Source organism: Syzygium oleosum, unplaced genomic scaffold (genome assembly GCF_021117445.2).
Source record: "Syzygium oleosum isolate NSW1041296 unplaced genomic scaffold, Sole_v2.1 Sole_v2.23, whole genome shotgun sequence".
In the NCBI taxonomy this organism is placed as follows: Eukaryota; Viridiplantae; Streptophyta; class Magnoliopsida; order Myrtales; family Myrtaceae; genus Syzygium; species Syzygium oleosum.
Window position 1 is genome coordinate 5,263,565 of NW_026607507.1, and position 18,472 is coordinate 5,282,036.

General features: G+C 42.5%; 1 protein-coding gene, 1 long non-coding RNA gene and 1 pseudogene across 2 annotated transcripts; 1 reads left to right on the plus strand and 2 right to left on the minus strand.

The window, feature by feature from the left end:
• Positions 1 to 1,962: 1,962 nt before the first annotated feature.
• On the minus strand, positions 1,963 to 12,439 carry LOC130134718 (terpene synthase 10-like; annotated as a pseudogene).
• LOC130134719 (uncharacterized) lies at positions 2,617 to 4,930 on the minus strand. The gene is made up of 2 exons (XR_008814251.1): positions 4,879 to 4,930; positions 2,617 to 2,926 (listed from the first exon to the last, which is right to left on the minus strand). It is a non-coding gene; the product is annotated as an uncharacterized LOC130134719 (long non-coding RNA).
• A 3,471-nt stretch (positions 12,440 to 15,910) lies between the features above and the next one.
• Positions 15,911 to 18,383, plus strand: LOC130134780 (protein FAR1-RELATED SEQUENCE 5-like). The gene is made up of 2 exons (XM_056302461.1): positions 15,911 to 17,665; positions 17,739 to 18,383. Exons 1-2 carry the CDS (start codon positions 17,651 to 17,653, stop codon positions 18,381 to 18,383), a joined length of 660 nt encoding a protein of 219 aa, XP_056158436.1. The 5' UTR covers positions 15,911 to 17,650.
• The last annotated feature ends 89 nt before the right edge of the window (positions 18,384 to 18,472 follow it).

An 18,472-nucleotide genomic window follows, 5' to 3' on the forward strand; every position in this document is an offset into this window, starting at 1 on the left:
TACATGGCAATCTTGATGATGAGATATATATGGAGCAACTCGAAGATTTTGTGACCAAAGGGAAAGAAAATCTTGTATGCAAGTCGAAGAAGAGTCTCTATGAGCTCAAACAAGCTCCAAGGCAATGGTACAAGAAATTTGATTCATTCATGGAGAGGAATGAATACAAGAAGACAACGGGAGATCATTGCGTGTTCATCACAAAGTTCCATGACAGTGATTTTCTGATTTTTTTTATTATTATTATATGTTGATGATATGCTAATTGTGGGTAATGATATCAAAAAAATCATGAAGCTCAAGGAGGAGTTGAGCAAGGAATTTTCCATGAAGGACCTTGGACAAGCAAAGCAAATACTTGGGATGAGGATACTGCGCGATAAAGCTTGTGAAAAGTTGTGATTATCCCAAGAGAGATATGTAGAGAAAGTTGTGCAAAGATTCAACATGAGCTACGCCAGAGCAGTCAGCTCGCCTTTGGCTAATTATTTTCAGCTTAACACGAGGCAGTTTCCCTCAAGTGAAAAGGAGAATGGAAAGATGCTAAAGATTCCTTATGCCTTTGCCGTTGGAAGCCTCATGTATGCGATGATGTGCACACGACCGGTTATTGGGTATGCTATTGGAATTGTTAGCCGATACATGTCAAACCCCGGCAAACAACATTGGGAGGCTATCAAGTGGATACTTAGGTATCTTAAATGGACATTTAGTTTGTGTTTGTATTTTGGTGATGGAAAACCGATGCTCGAAGGGTTCACCAATGCAGACATAGCAGGAGATGTAGATTACAAGCGATCTACGTCATGTTATTTGATGATTTTTGCAGGTGGAGCTGTCTCTTGGCAATCAAGATTGCAAAAGTGCTTTGCATTATCCACAACGAAGGTTGAGTACATAGCCACCACCGAAGCTAGCAAAGAGATTTGTGAATGAAGAGATTTCTACAAGAGTTGGGGCACAAGCAAGATGAGTATGTTGTGCATTGCGATAGCCAAAACGCCATTCATCTCAGTAAAAATTTCACATTTCATTCGAGGATGCAGCATATTGATATTAGGTATCATTGGATACGAGAAATGTTGGAAGAGAAGCAATTAAAGCTCCAGAAGATCCACGCGAACAAAAATGGTGCTAATATGTTGACAAAGTCTCTACCTACGGAGAAACTAAAATTCTGTAGGAAGGAGGCTGGCTTATCGAAGTGATAAGGAAGTTTAAGACCCTCCATGATGGGCTGGGGGTAGATTTGTTGGGAGCAACCCAACATGTTCGGAGTCGATTTGAAATATCGCGAAGATTGCTCATCAAATACCTAAAGAAAGGAGTCCTATTATGGTAGAACGCTGAAAAGGAAAAAAATCTAAATAAGAAGTCTTATTTAGAAAGAATATCAGGATGGAATCAATTCTAGGGATTGTCCAATTAGAGGAATTCCAATCAATTGGGGAGATTTCTAATTGGGAGGTGATTGTCAATCAATTAGGGAGGATTACTAACTTGGGTGGAGATCTACCGCTATAAACAGAAGGGCTTGGTTGGAGGTTTTTTTTTGTGTACACCAGAAAATACTCTAGAGATATCACAAGAGCCTTCAATAATGTGTGTAAATACGAGAGATCTTGAGAGTTCATCAAGTGAGGATGTGTTTTGTGACAATCGTGAGGATTTATTACAAGAGAAACACCATTAGAGTGTTAATTGTAATCCTTTGATTATACTGGAGCAATTCCTAGATCAGCGTCCCGTGGTTTTTCCCATATTGGGTTTTCTACGTAAAAACTTCCGGTGTATCGTTCTTCTTTTATTGTGCTAATTACGTTGTTCTGCAAAGAGAATATATGGCTGACAATTAAAATTCCGCTGCGATTGATTGCAATCTGACTTAATTTACAACACTTTTCAATTTTTCTCCAATACAAGAAGCTATATATTCAACATAAAATAAAATTCGATCGCCATGAATATTGTTTGTAATAACATAATCAGCCACCACACAAAGCACGGAATAGCATGTTCTTCGATATCTTAGAGCTCACAAATCCAGCTCGAAAGCTAAGAAAGACAAATAAGATCAAAGGCTCTCTCCGAAAGCAAGACCTTGGTCATTCATGCATGCCTAATCGAGGGGCACAGGTTCGTATATAGCCGACACAAGATGGTCCATGGTTTCCTGACTGGGAAGGCCGAATCCGTCTCCATATTGGTAAAAAATATGAGAAACTCGTGCCAGGTTGAAACAGGCACCGAGAAAACGCTCAAACCGGGGAACCGAGTAGTCCTCAAACACGACTCTATTATTCATCCTCTTCCAGGTCTCACGCACCATATGCCTGATGTGTTCCCGCGCGGCCACTTATGAAGTGCCGGTTTCATTCATGTAGCATTCAAGCGCCTTAAAGTTGTCACCTCGTGCCAATTCATGCTAAGCAGGACAATATTGATGGATTACATGTCACGCCTCGAACCCCATCGAGCTCGCGACATCCCGCCTCCGGTCGAACAGAGTGCGACGTCCCAGGAATAACGTCGCTGACCCAACGATCCATCAGAGTTAACTCGCGGCGGAAGCAATAAAAAAATCCCGGACATTAAAATTGGAGAACACCAGGAAGGAACAAATCGTCAAACCACCAAGCATATATTACACTTCCAAATATTTACATCATCCGCCAATACAAACCACAAAATAATTTATAAGCACACCGAACTATAAACTCCAAACCACCAAAATATCAAGATCAGCTCTCTAGGTCAGCACTATCCAAAAATGGGGCGCATCCTCCTCCCAGAACTATCCCCTACGCCCTCTCGAAGGCGTCCACTCTGACTCACTGTCCTCGGCATCACCACCTGAATCCTCCGCAGCTGTCTGCTCACCCGACGACTCCGAGTCGACCTCAATCTCGACATTCAGGTGGGGGCTCTGAAATGGTTTGGTTGAAACAACCATGAGATCACATCTCAATAAGTCACAACCTAAGCCCCACCTAGGCTATCACGTAATTCCAGACACATCCAAACGCGCAACCAAACAACCACACAACCAGCAATCAAACATTCACACATACCTGGACTCTCTGCATACGCACCATGCACGTTAGCCCACAATCCCAACATACAATTCTTGCACACATGCCATCACACACTTTCCACATATCAATACACACTCCAATCATACCACAGCAGTACATCACAGCCGCGCGCGTGCCTCGATTATAAAGCAAAACCTACTTGGGCACGTCCCATACCATGCCTAGCAGATTTTACCCCATAATCGCGCACTGCATTACGCGATACAAACACACTCGCACACCAACTCACACCACGCGTCACTTTCTCAAACCTCGCACCTCAAGCCAATTCCCGCTCATTCTCAACCTTTCCACCACTACCGCGCCCGCGTAAAATGCATCAGGCCAACGGTCTTCTGACCTCGTCAGGCATCGACACCCCGTCGGGCCGGGCATCGTCACCTCGTCAGGGACGGCATCGTCCCGCGTAAACGAACACGCCTCAGGATGGAATCCTACACACACTTTCCTTCTACCGCGCCCGCGTAAAACGCATCAGGCCAACGGTCTTCTGACCATGTCAGGCATCGTCACCCCGTCGGGCCGGGCATCGTCATCTCGTCAGGGACAGCATCGTCCCGCGTAAACGTACACGCCTCAGGACGGACCTCACCCCGCGTAAACGTACACGCCTCAGGGTCTCACCTTTCAAACCAATCCTACATTCCAGTACCTTCATTCCACTCAAACCACATTTGTCACACGGCCACACCTACACACTGCCAAACACGCACACCTCACACGCATTTCACAATTTCACATTCTCGTCACACGAACACGCCACCCAATCACACATTCTTGGCACGCGAATACAATACGCGAATGCACTATCACACCACCACATCTCACGGCCAAACACACACGGCATATCACCAATCCACATTCAAACACACATTCAGGCTCAATTCCCACCACAAGGGCAGCAACCATTCAACCTCGACACCCCCACCATTCCGCTAATAAAAACGAACATCCAAAGAATCGGGGTAAAATTGGGCAGTTTATACAGTGACCGAAATCCCATCAAAATAAATAGTAAACGAACTCCAAAAATTCTCAATTTTGGATATGTCACAAAACACATCCCGATAAACATTTCTTATGAAGAACACGAAATCCGGTTCAAACTGCAACCATGCCTTTTTGTCCCTTGAAATCAGACCAAAATCAGTTTGCTCCAACAGAATATTTTGTCCTCAAAATACATTTATTTCAACACCCAAATCACCTTGAAAAGCTTTTCAATTTTTATATGTTATAGGCACGAATGTTCCCAACAACTTTTGTGAAGGAAGTATTTTGAAAATAGGCCTGGAAAAATTTATAAAAATTCGAACAGACCCGAAGGCGGGTGAACAGTAAATCGGGCAGTTTTATTTCGGTCCAAAGATGGACTTCCGAATGGCATCAAATGATTTCCAAAAATTCCCAAATTAATATATGTTATACTTCAAAATGTTGGAAACAACTTTCATGAAGAAAACTTCCTCAAATTCGACCCTCAAAATTTTCTAAAAAAATAGAAAACCGGGTGGGTACAGTAACCGCGAATCCGCGATTCACCCCGAACCTCACGGATTCAAGCCCGAATCGATTTCTACCGAATTCCAACAGCCAAAACTCATTTCCCAATGTCTAATCCAACCCGCAACAACCACTAACAGTCATACTCAGCCACCAATAGCCATGATTAACCACCAATAATCATGATCAATACCTTAATCATCCTCTAAATCCTCTAAACCATACCCGAACGAGTCCGAAAATACCCGACGTCCTAAATAGGGATTAGATCGCGACTTACCGGACTCTAGACTAACTCGGCTAGAGCGGGAAGGTGGAACGGCTGGCCGGCGTGGCTCCGGCGAAACTCCGGCGAGAGAGAAAATGAAGGAAAATGGAGAGAAAGTGGAGAGAAAAGGTGGGAAAATGGGGAGAAAATTTCTGAAGAGGGCTGGTCTGCACGTGAGAGTGAGTGAGGAGAGAGAGAGATCAGCCAACTTGGTCAAATAATTTAATTAGGGGTGCCATGTGTCAAGCTTAGGTAAAAAGGACTAAAATGCCCCTAATTAAATGGTTCCTATTCATTCTTATCTAAAAAGAGAGGGGCAAAAGGGTCAATGGTCCCCAAGGATGCAGCTGATATTTATCCATAATTATCCCAATTTATCCAAAAAAAATTCGGACCCAAAAATTAGCCCAGGGGCAAAATGGTAATTTTCCGGTCCCGGGGCGAAATTCCAATTTTCGCACATACGCGTTCCATATGTGCGTGGCCAACATAATGTGGTGTCGGAATCGCGAAATTCACTTTCTAAGCCCTCGAAAATCAACTGCGAAGTTCCGGGAATAAAATAATATTATTTTTCCAATTTTTGTCGAAATTCCAATTTTTGGCCAAAACCACTCTAAATGTGCGTGGCCACCCCAAAATGACCTTGGCCGCGAAAAATAACCTCAAACGGCCTCCGAATCTAGCCTCGGTGCCCACAGGGGCAAAACTGTAATTTCTGAGTTCTGGGTCGAAATTCCATTTTTCGACCGTACTTACCCCAAACATCATTGGCCACACTAAAATGACGTCATCCTCGTAAAAATAGTCGCGCACGACCTCGAAAATCGACATCCAAGTCCGGATCCAATTTCGCGATCAAAATTGCCCAATCTCAATTTTAGGGTCTCTCACTAACGGGCGGCTGTTTAGGGATTACGCGTATCGACCTATGGTTATTCGAGTCATGGCGACCTCGATCGTCACCGAAGGTCGACTCATGATCGAGTTCTTAGGTCCACGTACATTTCCCTAGGTAGCCATTCCCTAAAGGTTAGTATTCCGAGAATGATCAGTTCCGGGTGAGACTTACTAAAATGAAATGAGAAATAACATCTATTTCATTGATTCCGGAAATAGGTCGAAATTCAGGATGTTACATTACAAACATAAGTCCAAATACTCATCTCACATTCGTATCGAAGATATAAGAAAGAATAGCTTGTCACTATGAATATACCAATGATGTACTCTTTTTTTTTATAAGCCACTATTTACAAGGAGAAGAATAATATAAAAATAAGTTACCGATGATGTACTGAGATCATTGTTGAGTCGAAGGATCTTGGCAGAGCAATGCACGACACTGGGCATTTTCGACACGTAATCAAGTCCCTCTTCCGTCAATTTATCCGTGGTTAGGAAGTAACTGGTCAACAGCATAACCAGCCCTCCGGCTGAATTCACCGCAACGTCCACGTACTCCTTCAGTGTCGGTTTAGTGCCCTTGTTGTACCAATGGACCTCCTTTATGTACGCCTTGCATTCATTGGCCCACTATAGGATTTGAATTCGAAGAGTGGGTCAATGACCAAGTCGAGGGACGTTCTTTTCTCCTACTTTTACGGATTCTCAAATGTTTAAATAGAAATCATAATGAAAGTTAGAAGTGGAAAAAGGGAAAATTGTCCAAAAACTTTTAAACCTATTATACGACGGCCAATTTAGTCTTAACTCATTCGATTGTGCCAATTTAGTCATAAACATTTTTACAATTTGCCAATTTAGTCATAAACCTTTCAACTATGCCAACTTAGTCATAAACCTTTTGACGATTTATTAATTTAGTCATTCGGGTCAATTTTGACCGGAAATCATTGACGTGGAGGTCTAGTCAAGGCCAATCATCCTACGTGAAATAACCAGTGTTGGACGTGGACAATTTTTGTAATTTTTTGAAATTTGAAAAAAATTTCTAGGCCAACGTCGGCCGTCCGCTGGCCGTGTCATGTAGGACAACCAGCGTTCTTGTCAACGATTTTCAGCTAAAATTGGCCGAAAGGACTGAATTGGCAAATCGTCAAAAGATTTAGAAATAAATTGACAAATCTTCAAAAGGTTTTAGACTAAATTGACACAATTGAAAGGTTTGGGACTAAATTGGGAAATTGCCAAAAGGTTTATGACTAAATTGGTACAATTGAAAGGTTTATGACTGAATTGGCCGCTGTACAATAGGTTTAGGACTTTTTGGACAATTATCCCATAGAAAAATGAATTGCCCTACACGGGCTAGAAATTATTAGGTGAACGATTTATCAAGTCGAGATTACCACTTTCCGCAGGTAAGGGATGGGGTTGATTCCTTGCTCTCTCATTGTCCAATACCCAATTTCGTTGGTGGTGTTGTACAAGAGCATGAAACTATCTCTTATTATTGGAGGAAGTTTATCGATGTCTGTGATGTCCCACCTAGATAAGTTATCACAATTTCAGCAATCTTATGAATTTTACAGTCACTGAATACGCTTTTTAGCAATAATAATGAAAGTTAGTGCCTACCGTTACGTTATTAGCCCAAACCAATCAATTACATAGAAGAAAAAAAAGCTAACATAAACCATGATAGGTCCAAAACACATTGAAGAATTTATTTTATAATATATAGTATTTACTATTTTTTCCATAGCGTTCATAGACTAATTAATTCCGTCTTTTTTTTGGCAATAATAGTTACAAGGGAAAATGATGATGGTTCTAATACTACGCAGACCTGACAATGAAATCTGTTAAGAGCTCAAGCTCTTCCGGCATCCCATATACGTCATAAACATCATCGATAAGTGTCACCATACAAGCGATCTTCGCATTCATTTCTCTGAAAGCTGTATATTGAGGTTCGAAAACCATTAGAATGCTCCAGAAATAGCATTCCACTAGCCTGTCCCTAAAGAAGGTCGTGTTGGTCGCCCCAAGTTCATCCCACCACCTGAAAAATTTGTCATGTGATGACTAAGTCAATCAAAATGCGCTCCTACCTTGCCAGATTGCATCTGTGAACTATAGAGTGCTTGTGTATACCTTGCCACATTGCTAAGTTCCTTCCTGTAGATTGACTGCACTAAATTGAAGTCTAATTTAGGCTCCGTTCATTTGGCGGAAAATATTCTCCTTTTGGAAAATATTTTCTCGGAAGTCATTTTCCTGGAAAATGTTTTCCCGGAACATAATTTTCCGGTGTTCGGCGACCAATATGAAAAAGTTTCGGAAAATATTTTTCGAGGGCGGTGGCCGGCGACCGGCGGGGCGGCGGCGACCGGCGACCAGCGGCGGCGGCGGCCGGCGCGCGGCGGCGGCCGGCGCACCCGCGGCGGCAGCAGCGGCGCCGGCGACCGGCGGCGGCAGTGGCCGGCGACCTTAGTGAAGAAGAAGAAGAAGAAGCTCCGGAAAATGATTTCCGCTTTTGAAGAAGCGGAAGTCATTTTCCATAAACTTAGGCTATTTTGTGAGGGGGGGAAGGAAAATATTTTCCCACGAAAAACGTTTTTCGCCCCCCGAACACCGGAGAATCCGGAAAATATTTTCCGGGAGAATATTTTCCGCCAAACGAATGGAGCCTTAGCCAATCGTAGCAAAGATGGCATCATGTCTTGTTGTTTCTCGTACATGTCAATGAACCACCGAGCCTCCACCCTATTTGGCCTCCAGTGGATCGGCATATCCAATGCATGACTCACGTTACTCGCTGAATTGGTGGGAACTTTGTCGAGGTTTAGATCCTTCAGATGCTTAGAAGCAAAGTTCCAAGCTTCATCAAGTATGGTTTCACCTTCCAATCCATGGACAGAAGCTTCATAAAGACCAAGAACCCCCTTCACATCCCTTTTGAGCGATTCGTTGAATGTGCCTGTCTCGTTCATAAACCTTTGAAGCACATCTATATGTCCAAAAAAAGGAATGGTAAGGTAAATTTTGGTGCATCAACATGATTTAAAGAGGTTAACTAGTTGGTGACTACCTTGCTGTACGTTGTATCCATGTTGTCTGAGTAGCCGGAATCGAAGGGAAGCGGGATAGAGATCATCTGAAAGCTGAGCATCTTCGATGTTGTTATGGATGGAACCAAGAGCGTTCTTGATCTCTGTCTCGAAATGATATCCTAGTCCCAGTCTTTGAACCCCGTCAACGAGCTCGAGTTTTGCCACCTGATTCATCTCCCGGTCGAATAGACCCTTGACTTCTTCCTTCAACCTTCGGACTTGCTCCGTATATATATCCTCCTAGGCACATGAAAAGCTCAGCAAAATGAGATCTTAATCAAAGTCAATACACAAGCAGACTTCAATATTGCCTCCCGTATGGAAACAGTTCGATTCTCACTTTATTTGCAAAAACATTTGAGTAGGCACGGTTGAGCTCGTGTCTATATATTGAGAATATGCTATTTCGACCAGGTTTATTAATAGGTTTATTAATGTCTCCAATAGAATGTTGATGGGGTTGGTCGTGTATTTGATAGAGTGGCAGTGGATGAATGTGTAAATTGATGTTTCATATCTCGAACGTCGTATATAAATTATATACAGAAGTACATAAGAAGTAAACATCCATATATCTAATTCAAAGGACGAATTTTCTTTTGGTTGTGTCTTTTTTGTATTGGTGGACTCATCCCATTAAAGTACATAAAAATAGGGAAAAAGTGTACATTTGGTTGCTTTACTCAGGTTATTTTTGTAGTCAACGTGGTCATTGAACTTAAAATTTGCACAATCAAGCTCTTGAACTTAGAGAATTTCTGTTCGACCAAAAAAAATAAACTTCGAGAATTTCTATCCTTTTTTTTTTTTGGTAAAGGTAAATGTATATATTACTTTTCATTAAACCAATACAACCTAAAGCCAAAACCAGCCTGTGACCCAATTAGGACATGGAGATGTCCAGACGAGGTCAAAGGTGGTTCCGCGAGGACTATACAAGAACACAGAGGCTAGAGTAAACAAATCTAGAAGATCGTAATAACTAAAGCCCAGGTATCCAGTTCGCTTCAAAGATTGAGAGCGGAAGCTCCCATTTCCTCTGTAGGGCACGATTCCTAGGAGTATCCTGAACTTTCCCAAAGGATATGGCCTTGTCTTTGACTACTTTGAGAAGATGCTTGCGCATACCCGGAGTGTATACGCTCTTGTTTCTGAATAATGCATTGTTTCTCTCTGTCCAGATAAGATGGACTAGCGCGCCAAGGGAAAATCGGGAGAGGCGGTGCGCAAAGGAATCTCCACCGCAAGTCTTCATTGCCCATAAAATAAGGTCTTGCCAAGGTCGATTGCGCCATGGAAGGTTGCATTTTGTCGCCCAGAAGGATGCCAGTCTACGTGTAGAAGGGCACTCAAAAAAGAGGTGGTTGACCGAGTCCGGCCTAGAACCACGGAAGACACAAAGTGCAGTGTCAATCCTTCGATTTTGCGGGAGGAATACACGGGAAGGCAGCCGGTTGAGTGTAATAATCCATAAGAGAAAGGCATGTCGGGAGCAATATGGTGGTCCCGGATAAATGAGTGCCAAGTAAGCTGGATTGCCTTTTCTCCGATATGGTTCCAAGCGGACATTGCGAGAAGGAGCCCGAGGGATGTGGAGTCCATACCAGCCTATCCGGGCATCATCATCAAGGACGGGCGGGGATCAGAGCCAGCTCAATATAGTGCCAAGTGTGTTTGAGTCCTGCCATGTACAATCGTAGAATTCCCGAACCGTTGTTTCACGGGGGATTCGCGATTGATAGATGTCTGCATTGCTGAAGATAAGGTAGAGGGGGCCTTTGTTGTGCCACCAGTCAAACCAGAAGGAGACAGAGTGGCCATTTCCTATCTCCCATCGAAATAGAGTTCGAGCAGAATGTCTCAAATCAAGAATTTTCTTCCATGTCCAGGAACAAAATGTCGGCTTGGATACTAACCAAAAGTTAGACTTTTTTAAGAAAACAGTGTGTATCCATTTACTCCACATTGATTCCTTGTCTGAGAAAAGGAGCCATATGTGTTTATACGTCATTGCTCGATTGTAGTCAACCAATCGCCGAATCCCAAGGCCTCCTTCGTCTTTGGGTAAGCAGACAGTAGACCATGCTACCTTGGCTCCCCCAGTGCCCAGGTCAGGGCCTTTCCATAGGAATTGTCTCAAGATGGTCTCAATTTTGTGCAAGACAGCTTTTGGGAGGGAGAAAATACTAGCCCAATACACTTGGATGGAGTGCAGTACAGATTTGATGAGCTGCAGCCTTCCCGCAAAGGATAGGAAACGTTGTGTCCAAGAACGTGCCCGTGCTGTTATGGAATCAACTAATATCTTGCAGTCTTCTTTCCGCATTCTAGACGAGATGATGGGCACCCCTAAATATCGAAAGGGGAGTGTGCCTTGCTGAAAGCCAAGGCATTGTAGTAGTTGGGCTTGCAGTGCCGAAGATCCTCCCGAGAGGAATAAGTTGCTTTTATTACTGTTCGGGTTAAGGCCAGACCAACTGGCGAACAAAACAAGGGATTCCTTGATTATTTCGACCGACCTGAGATGAGCTTCAGAGAATAGGAGAACGTCATCTGCAAAGAAGAGGTGAGAAATGAGTGGCTTTTTGCAGCGCCAGAACCAGTGAAAGTCCGGAACATTCGTTCTCCTCTCAAGAATTCCAGATAAGACTTCCATAGTCAGAATGAAGAGGTATGGCGAAAGTGGATCGCCTTGTCGAATACCTCGGCTGCTGGCAAAGAAACCATGTAATTCCCCATTGATTGAAATGGAGAATTTAGCAGTAGTGATACACGCCATTATCATCTTGATGAACTGGTCAGGAAAGTTAAAGGCCTTGAGTGTCGCTTCAATGAATCTCCAATCAACTGTATCAAAGGCCTTTTGGAAATCTACTTTAATGGCGCATTTGGGGGTGTAAGCCTCATGATGGAAGTCCGCAAAGAGCTCCTGGGCAATCATGATATTATCACTAATTCTGCGTCCTTTAACGAAAGCCGTTTGGAACGGACTAATCAGTGATGGTAGGACGTGCGCAATCCGTCTAGCCAAGATTTTTGAAATGCATTTATAAAGTGTGTTACAACATGCAATGGGGCGAAAGTCCGTCATGGCGGATGCATTAGGAGTCTTTGGCACTAGGGTTAAAATGGTGGTATTTATCTCTTTAAGCAACTGGCCAGACTCAAAGAATTCATTAACCGCCCTGAGAATGGAAGGACCAATAATTTCCCAGGAGGTTTTGAAGAATTCAACATTGTAGCCGTCCGGCCCAGGCGCTTTGCCTTTGGCCAAAGAAAAGAGAGTAGCTTGAATTTGAATTTCTATCCTTCTGTGCTGAAAAAAAGAAGAAAAACATTACCGTGTAATCAACACCGAGTGATTGCACAAAATCATAGTCCCAAACGCTTGGTTTCCAATTCGCCGAACGTCTCGCAATCTCTTGATCTTCAATCTTCAAACTGCATGTCGCGAATCGAGGGCCGGAGGACGCAGCGGAGGAGGAAGAGGAGGAGGGTTGGCTATGGTGAATTGAGGAGGGAAGGAAGCTTGCGACCAAAGAAGGAAGAGCCATTGCGAAATCTGTTGCCAGACTCTGAGTGTGCTAACCATCCATTATATAGGTGTGCTGCGGTGCATCCATAATGAAAAAAGTTTGTAGCTGCTTTGGGTGCAAAGTTTTCTACTTACTCGGGCCATCCTCTAAGCATTGCACTTTATTGTTTCTACATGCACAGAGTCATACTGACCCTGTTAGTACGACCCCCTCATGGCCGAGAAAATATTGGGTGCCACTAGGGATTCCACCGTGGAGAAATAACAACTCTGGCGTGGCGACACGTGTCCGAGAGGACCCACATGTCAGGAAGGCTCTCCCACGGCACTGAGCTGAGCTGAAGCTGGGAGAAAAAATTTTAAAAAACAGCCCTCTCTCTCCACACTCCCTCTCTCTCTTTCGCGCTCCCCATCTGCTCTCCGCTCTGCGCTCCGTCTCCCTCACCCGCTTAGGCACCCCATCCACGAACGACGCTTCGCTCCCATCCCATCCTACGCTTCTTGCTGGCCACTCGCCGCGCTTCCTTCGCCGCTCGTCGCTCGCCGCCTTGGCCGCTTGCCGCGCTTCACCGCCGCTCGCCGCGCCTCGCCGCCCGTCGCTCGCCGTGCCTCGCCGCCCGTCGCTCGCCGCCCCGGCCACTCGCCGCCCTTCACCGCTCGTCGCTCGCTGCTCGTCACGCTTCGCTTCGTCCCCCTTATCCTCATCTTCACCACAGGGAGGAAGAACTTACTTCAAGCGCTAGGGTTTAGGCATGTTCACGAAGGTAATGTATTCGTTCGGATTTTCATGATTTTTCTTGGGGGTTTTTGTGTTTGTGTCTGCTCGTTGCCCTGCCACCATAAGTTTTATGATAGTTTCTGAAAATAGCTGAGAGGGTTGATTGTGGTAGAACAGAGGGTGGTTCATGGCTGCATCTTGAGTACTGCATCTTGTGGGTTTTTCGTTGACGTGGTATGAGCTATACACATGTTACGCGACTTAAGCCAGATTCAGGGGAAGCTCAATTGATTGACCCATCTGCCTGTGACTTCATGTGTGATTAGATGCTATGCTTATTTGGTGCATCTTCTTGTCTGCATACTATGTTTCATCCTATCCAGTGCTGGGTTATCAGTCTAATGTCTTTTCTAAGACTAGATGAATTCGGTCACTGCACGGAGAAGATTTTAGGATTGACCTTTTCACAATATGTTCTGTCTAGAAGAAAATAAACTGGTGAAATCTACCTTATGCTGTATTACTATTATCAGGAGTATGCTCGTTTGACGTATGAGGAACTTAAAATTCTCACGTTAGCATCTCGTCTGATATAATCACCTGTCATTTATGTGACCATACTGCTTAATGTTATAAAAAAGATCTACTAGTAAAGGAAAATGTTCAATGCTTTAGTTGGACAATACTGCTGCAAAACTTTGCTGAATTTAGAGGAGTTGGTTCTTCAATAGTTGAGGAATTGTACATTTTAATGATAGCACCTGATGTGAGATAATTGCCATACAAATATGCAAGCAAACACTGCCAAATTTCGGTTGTCAAAGAGAGTTGCAAAGAAAATCAAGTTTTGCTATTTTAGACTCTTTTGTTCAAGGGTATTGCTGTTAGACTGTGCTGGCTTTGGCTCTTTCGTGTATTACAATTTCCAAATAAATTCGCATCCATTTTTTCAGGACCACTGGAAAGAGCCACACATGTATAGGATTGTTTGATTTTTAATTATTCCAAGAATGACATGCTTCCATAATTAAGGTATTGTGTAAGAAAGGAAGTTGTCAAGAAAGTAAGTGCTTAGCAAATTTTGTATTGTCATTAAGTTCATCAAGTCCTCACAACATGGAAATAGAATACACATCCTGTTCGTTTGGTTACTGGACGATCTAATGCTTGTCAAAAATATGCGTAAGAAGCGAAAGTGCGTAAGAAGCATTATCCTTCTTCCAATGGGATAAACAATTGTGGATCAAAAAGAGTAAATTAGAAGACAGAGCACGCAGCGAGTATGCAGGGGGGTCTCCTTCATAATTGAATGATTCTCTTGAAGTCTCTATACTCACTTTATAAATGACCTAGCAAATTAAGGTTTTGCGCTGTAGTTAATGAAAATTTTGTATTTATTTGGCATGGCGCTTGAACTAATAATTACAAGGAGATTGAAAATCTGACTTATTTAATTATGTTTGTTGGGATACAGGGCGGACAGTTGGCTGCTATAAATCTTGTATCTCGTGCGGCCTTGCTTGCTGCAAAGAAGGTGATGACATTTGAATTTGCAGACACACTGGAAAGTTATCATAGTGCAACAACGCATGGTCATTTACTCCATAGATATTTTATCAAATGCGAACTCATGATTATGTTTTTGCGTGATTGGTTTTGGCAAATACTAGCAAGGCACGTAGCAATAGAAATTTTACTTTCGGCTGGTAAAAGAGAATTTATGTATAGGTTGTTAACTGTGCTTGTAGTACTGCATCGACTATTTGGAAAGAGTTGGTTTCTTCCACTGACCATAAATCATCGAAGGTTATGCGTGTAAACAAGAGCTCACCAAGGAGGTATTACTCGATGTAATTCACATCGTGTTCTGAGAGTGAGCTTGCTTTTGTTACTATCTGGGTCTTTGTTAAAAGTAAAATAAGGAAGGAAGTTTTCTTTTTTCGGGGTCTAGTACAGAAGATGAGCTACATTATGTTTAGTGGTGTGAGTGTGTTGAGGTTGTTCTATTCTGTGTTTGCCTCAGGACTCTGAAGAAGAATGGTTTTTCCGGGTTATGCTCTTGTTGGGTTCCTTTGCCTGACGTAGAGTTGAAGTGTATTGCTTGGTGGGTGTTTGTTTACCCGCGATTTGAGGTTGAGCTTGGATTTACAAATTACAAAATAGGTGGATTTGAGGTTGAGCTCCGATTTGCCTAGGCGTTGACTCCCACTTAGCCGACACTAACGCCGCCTCCGACGAGCAAGGTCCTCCGCTGCCCACGAGCAACGTCCGTCACCTCCCACGAGCGAGGTATATTTTAGATCGTGATGTCTTTTTTCCTCATGTATATTTTCATTCACGACATTTAGTTGACATGAGTGTGCTTGTCAAAGGGCTTCTCAGTAGTACAGGTTGGGATGAGCTTGTTTATGTTTGGCAACATGGGACTGATCCTAGAGCTCCTTCAATTAGTATAAAAATTTCATTTTTTGGGGTCCCCTCATTGAGCTGTGTCAACTTGGGATCAGGATTCTGAATGGCCAAATTTGAAAGTGTAATTGTCGTTCTGCGGTTTATCTTGGTAAATGACTCGCAAATAATTAGACTGTAAGTTAGATTCAATAAAGCACGGAAAATTTCTATTTGCATTATCAGAATGGTGAGTTTGCACTTGTTATGTTCACCTTGTATGGTATAGCATTAGTGATGGTTCTCCTATGTTTGTTTATTGCTGTGATTGTTTAAACTGAGCTTTCTAGTCTTATTATAAGGATCTAGTTGCTGTTTCTGTTGCTGTAGTGAAATTTGTGTCTCGATTATGAATTTTCCGTGTTGCTCGGTTTGATCAGGGAAAGACCATGTAGTTGCCTCTTCTTTGTCATGCAAGGATGAGGTTGACTTTCAATATTATAGTTCCTTTGTTTGGTTAGTGCAGCATTCTTTGATACTTCTCACTTTATGGTCACTCTTTCCAACCTGTAAATCACCTGTTCCGAGCGTGGGAGTTCCAACTTCTTTGACAAAATAGTTCTGGTGCTTGTCTCAAAACATTGTTTCTTTGTTAATTGTGTTTTCTGAGCATTTGAAATGATTTGAAAGTGTCATTTTAATGCCTCTCTCTGAGGTGCATATTATCCCATCAAATAAAAGAAGTATTTTTGTTAGTGTGTGAAAGATCGTGAGTTAGTATAGAGTAGATGTCTCGACATTCCTGTCAATAAGTCGGCATGGACTGAGCCGCCGATAACTAGTACTTATTTATACTTTCTTGGTGCCGAATGGATCAATATTTGCCCCTTAGCTTGCTGCTCGCCTTGTGTTTGAAAAAATGCCTAAGCCAAATCTGTTGAGTGTTTGAGGTTTTGACGTTGCTAGATCGAATGGACCGAATGAATAGGGTAGTGCTAGCGTAACTCGATACATCACAATGAATGACGTGCTGTACTTTATCTGGTGGCTTCCGAATGAATGGTGTGTTGCGGCTAGAATTTGTTGTTGTGGGGGGGGGGGGGGTCAGATGTTCATTAAAATTCCCCAGAGAAAATTGAGTTGAATGTCTCACCGGATAATCATCTTTTGTGAATGTGTACTAGAGATGACGACAGTATATTAGAGATGATGTGGAGAGGACCTTGAACGAGTGGACTAATTCTGTACCTGCACTGGTGTTGCATAGGGTCCTGCTTCATTCATGGTTGAACATAATTTGTGAGAGTGCTTTTCCTGCTTTATAATGGTGTGTGATGACGTACTGCTAGTTTGGTGCATCAACTAGACTCTATATCTAATTGTGAATCGCATTGAAACAAATTTTTTTTCCATTTGAGCAGTTCATGGTAGTTTTGTCCGGAGAATTCTGTGGTCTCCTAATGAAAATGCGCCCTCACTTGAGTGCGTATGCTTGAAAAATTCCTTGTTTTACTTGGTTATCCATCAAAACACTTGGGTAAGAATAGTCCTCCTTACTTTTTTGGAATATGACTTCCACTTTTTAAATTAGGAAGTTGTTTTCCTTAGTTTTGAACTTGGCAGTATCGCATGAATTGTCACTCGCTGTTCAGTGTTTGAGCTCCTTAGAATGAATGGTAGTGCATCACATTTCAGCCCCTTGCATTAAATCGATGTCACCCTTCATGCTCATTTTATCATGATGGCAATTTTTTCGGATACTGTCATCTCTAACTTTACATATACGGTAGTGGCTTGCTCATGTACATAAATTTTCCATGGATGACAACCTCCATTTGAAAAAAAAAAAAAAAGCCCAGCTGTGTTGCATATATGTATCGTGCGTGCGTAGTTTCTACATTATAGTTTTGGATGTCTTTTCTGATAATGAACTCCACATTCTAGTTTTCTGAGCATATACATGAGTATGGACATCCGTAACAATTGATATACATCTATTTCTCGTCAAGTAGGGTCATTACTGAACTTAAACCTGCTGGAATTATCTTTCAAGCTTGCTGGTTGGGACTGTTTTAGTGTCATTTTAATCCCAATTTGGTATCAATTTGGGTGCAAATTTATCGGATGGCTGAATCAGAGGTAATTATTTGCTCATACTATGTGAAATATATTTTTCTTAAACCACCGCGTTGATAACTTTTTGTTCTTTTAGTTGCAGCATGAAACTTCCCATCTTGCACACGTAATGCGTGATATGGAAAAAGATTATGAGTTTGCGGTAGGAATGGTTTTTCCAAATGAACTTGAAGCATACGATAAGTATGTGGCCTATGCAATCGGCAAAGGATTTGGGGTGAGAAAGGGTAATATGTTCAAAAATGGTAAAGGAGAATTAACCCGACGAACTTTTGTGTGCCATTGTGAGGGGCATTCTGTCAGCTCATCTGATCAAGAAAAGAAATTTGAGAGGTATGAAGTTAGATATGGCTGTCCTGCTCGTATCGAATTTAAGGTTAACAATGGTGTCTATGAAGTCATGAAGCATATTTCTGAGCATAATCATGCATTTATTCCGGATGATCAAAAGCATTTGATTAGATGTGGAAGAATCATGTCTGATACTTCTAAGAGTGTCTTAGTTGACATGAGGAAAGCCGGCATTGGAGGGACTACAGCGTATAAGTTTTTAGCAAATGAAGCTGGAGGAAGCAAAAACTTGGGTTTTAACCTGCGTGATTGTCAAAATTATTTGCAAACGAAAAGATCCGATGGTATAAGTGGGGGAGATGGTCAAAGTGTTCTAAATCATTTTCATCTCATGCAAATGCAAAATCCAATGTTTTCATATGATGTATAGGTAGATCAAGATGGTAGATTGGCAAATTTATTTTGGAGAGATAGCATGTTGAAATTTGATTATGATTGCTTGGTGATGTTCTAGTGTTT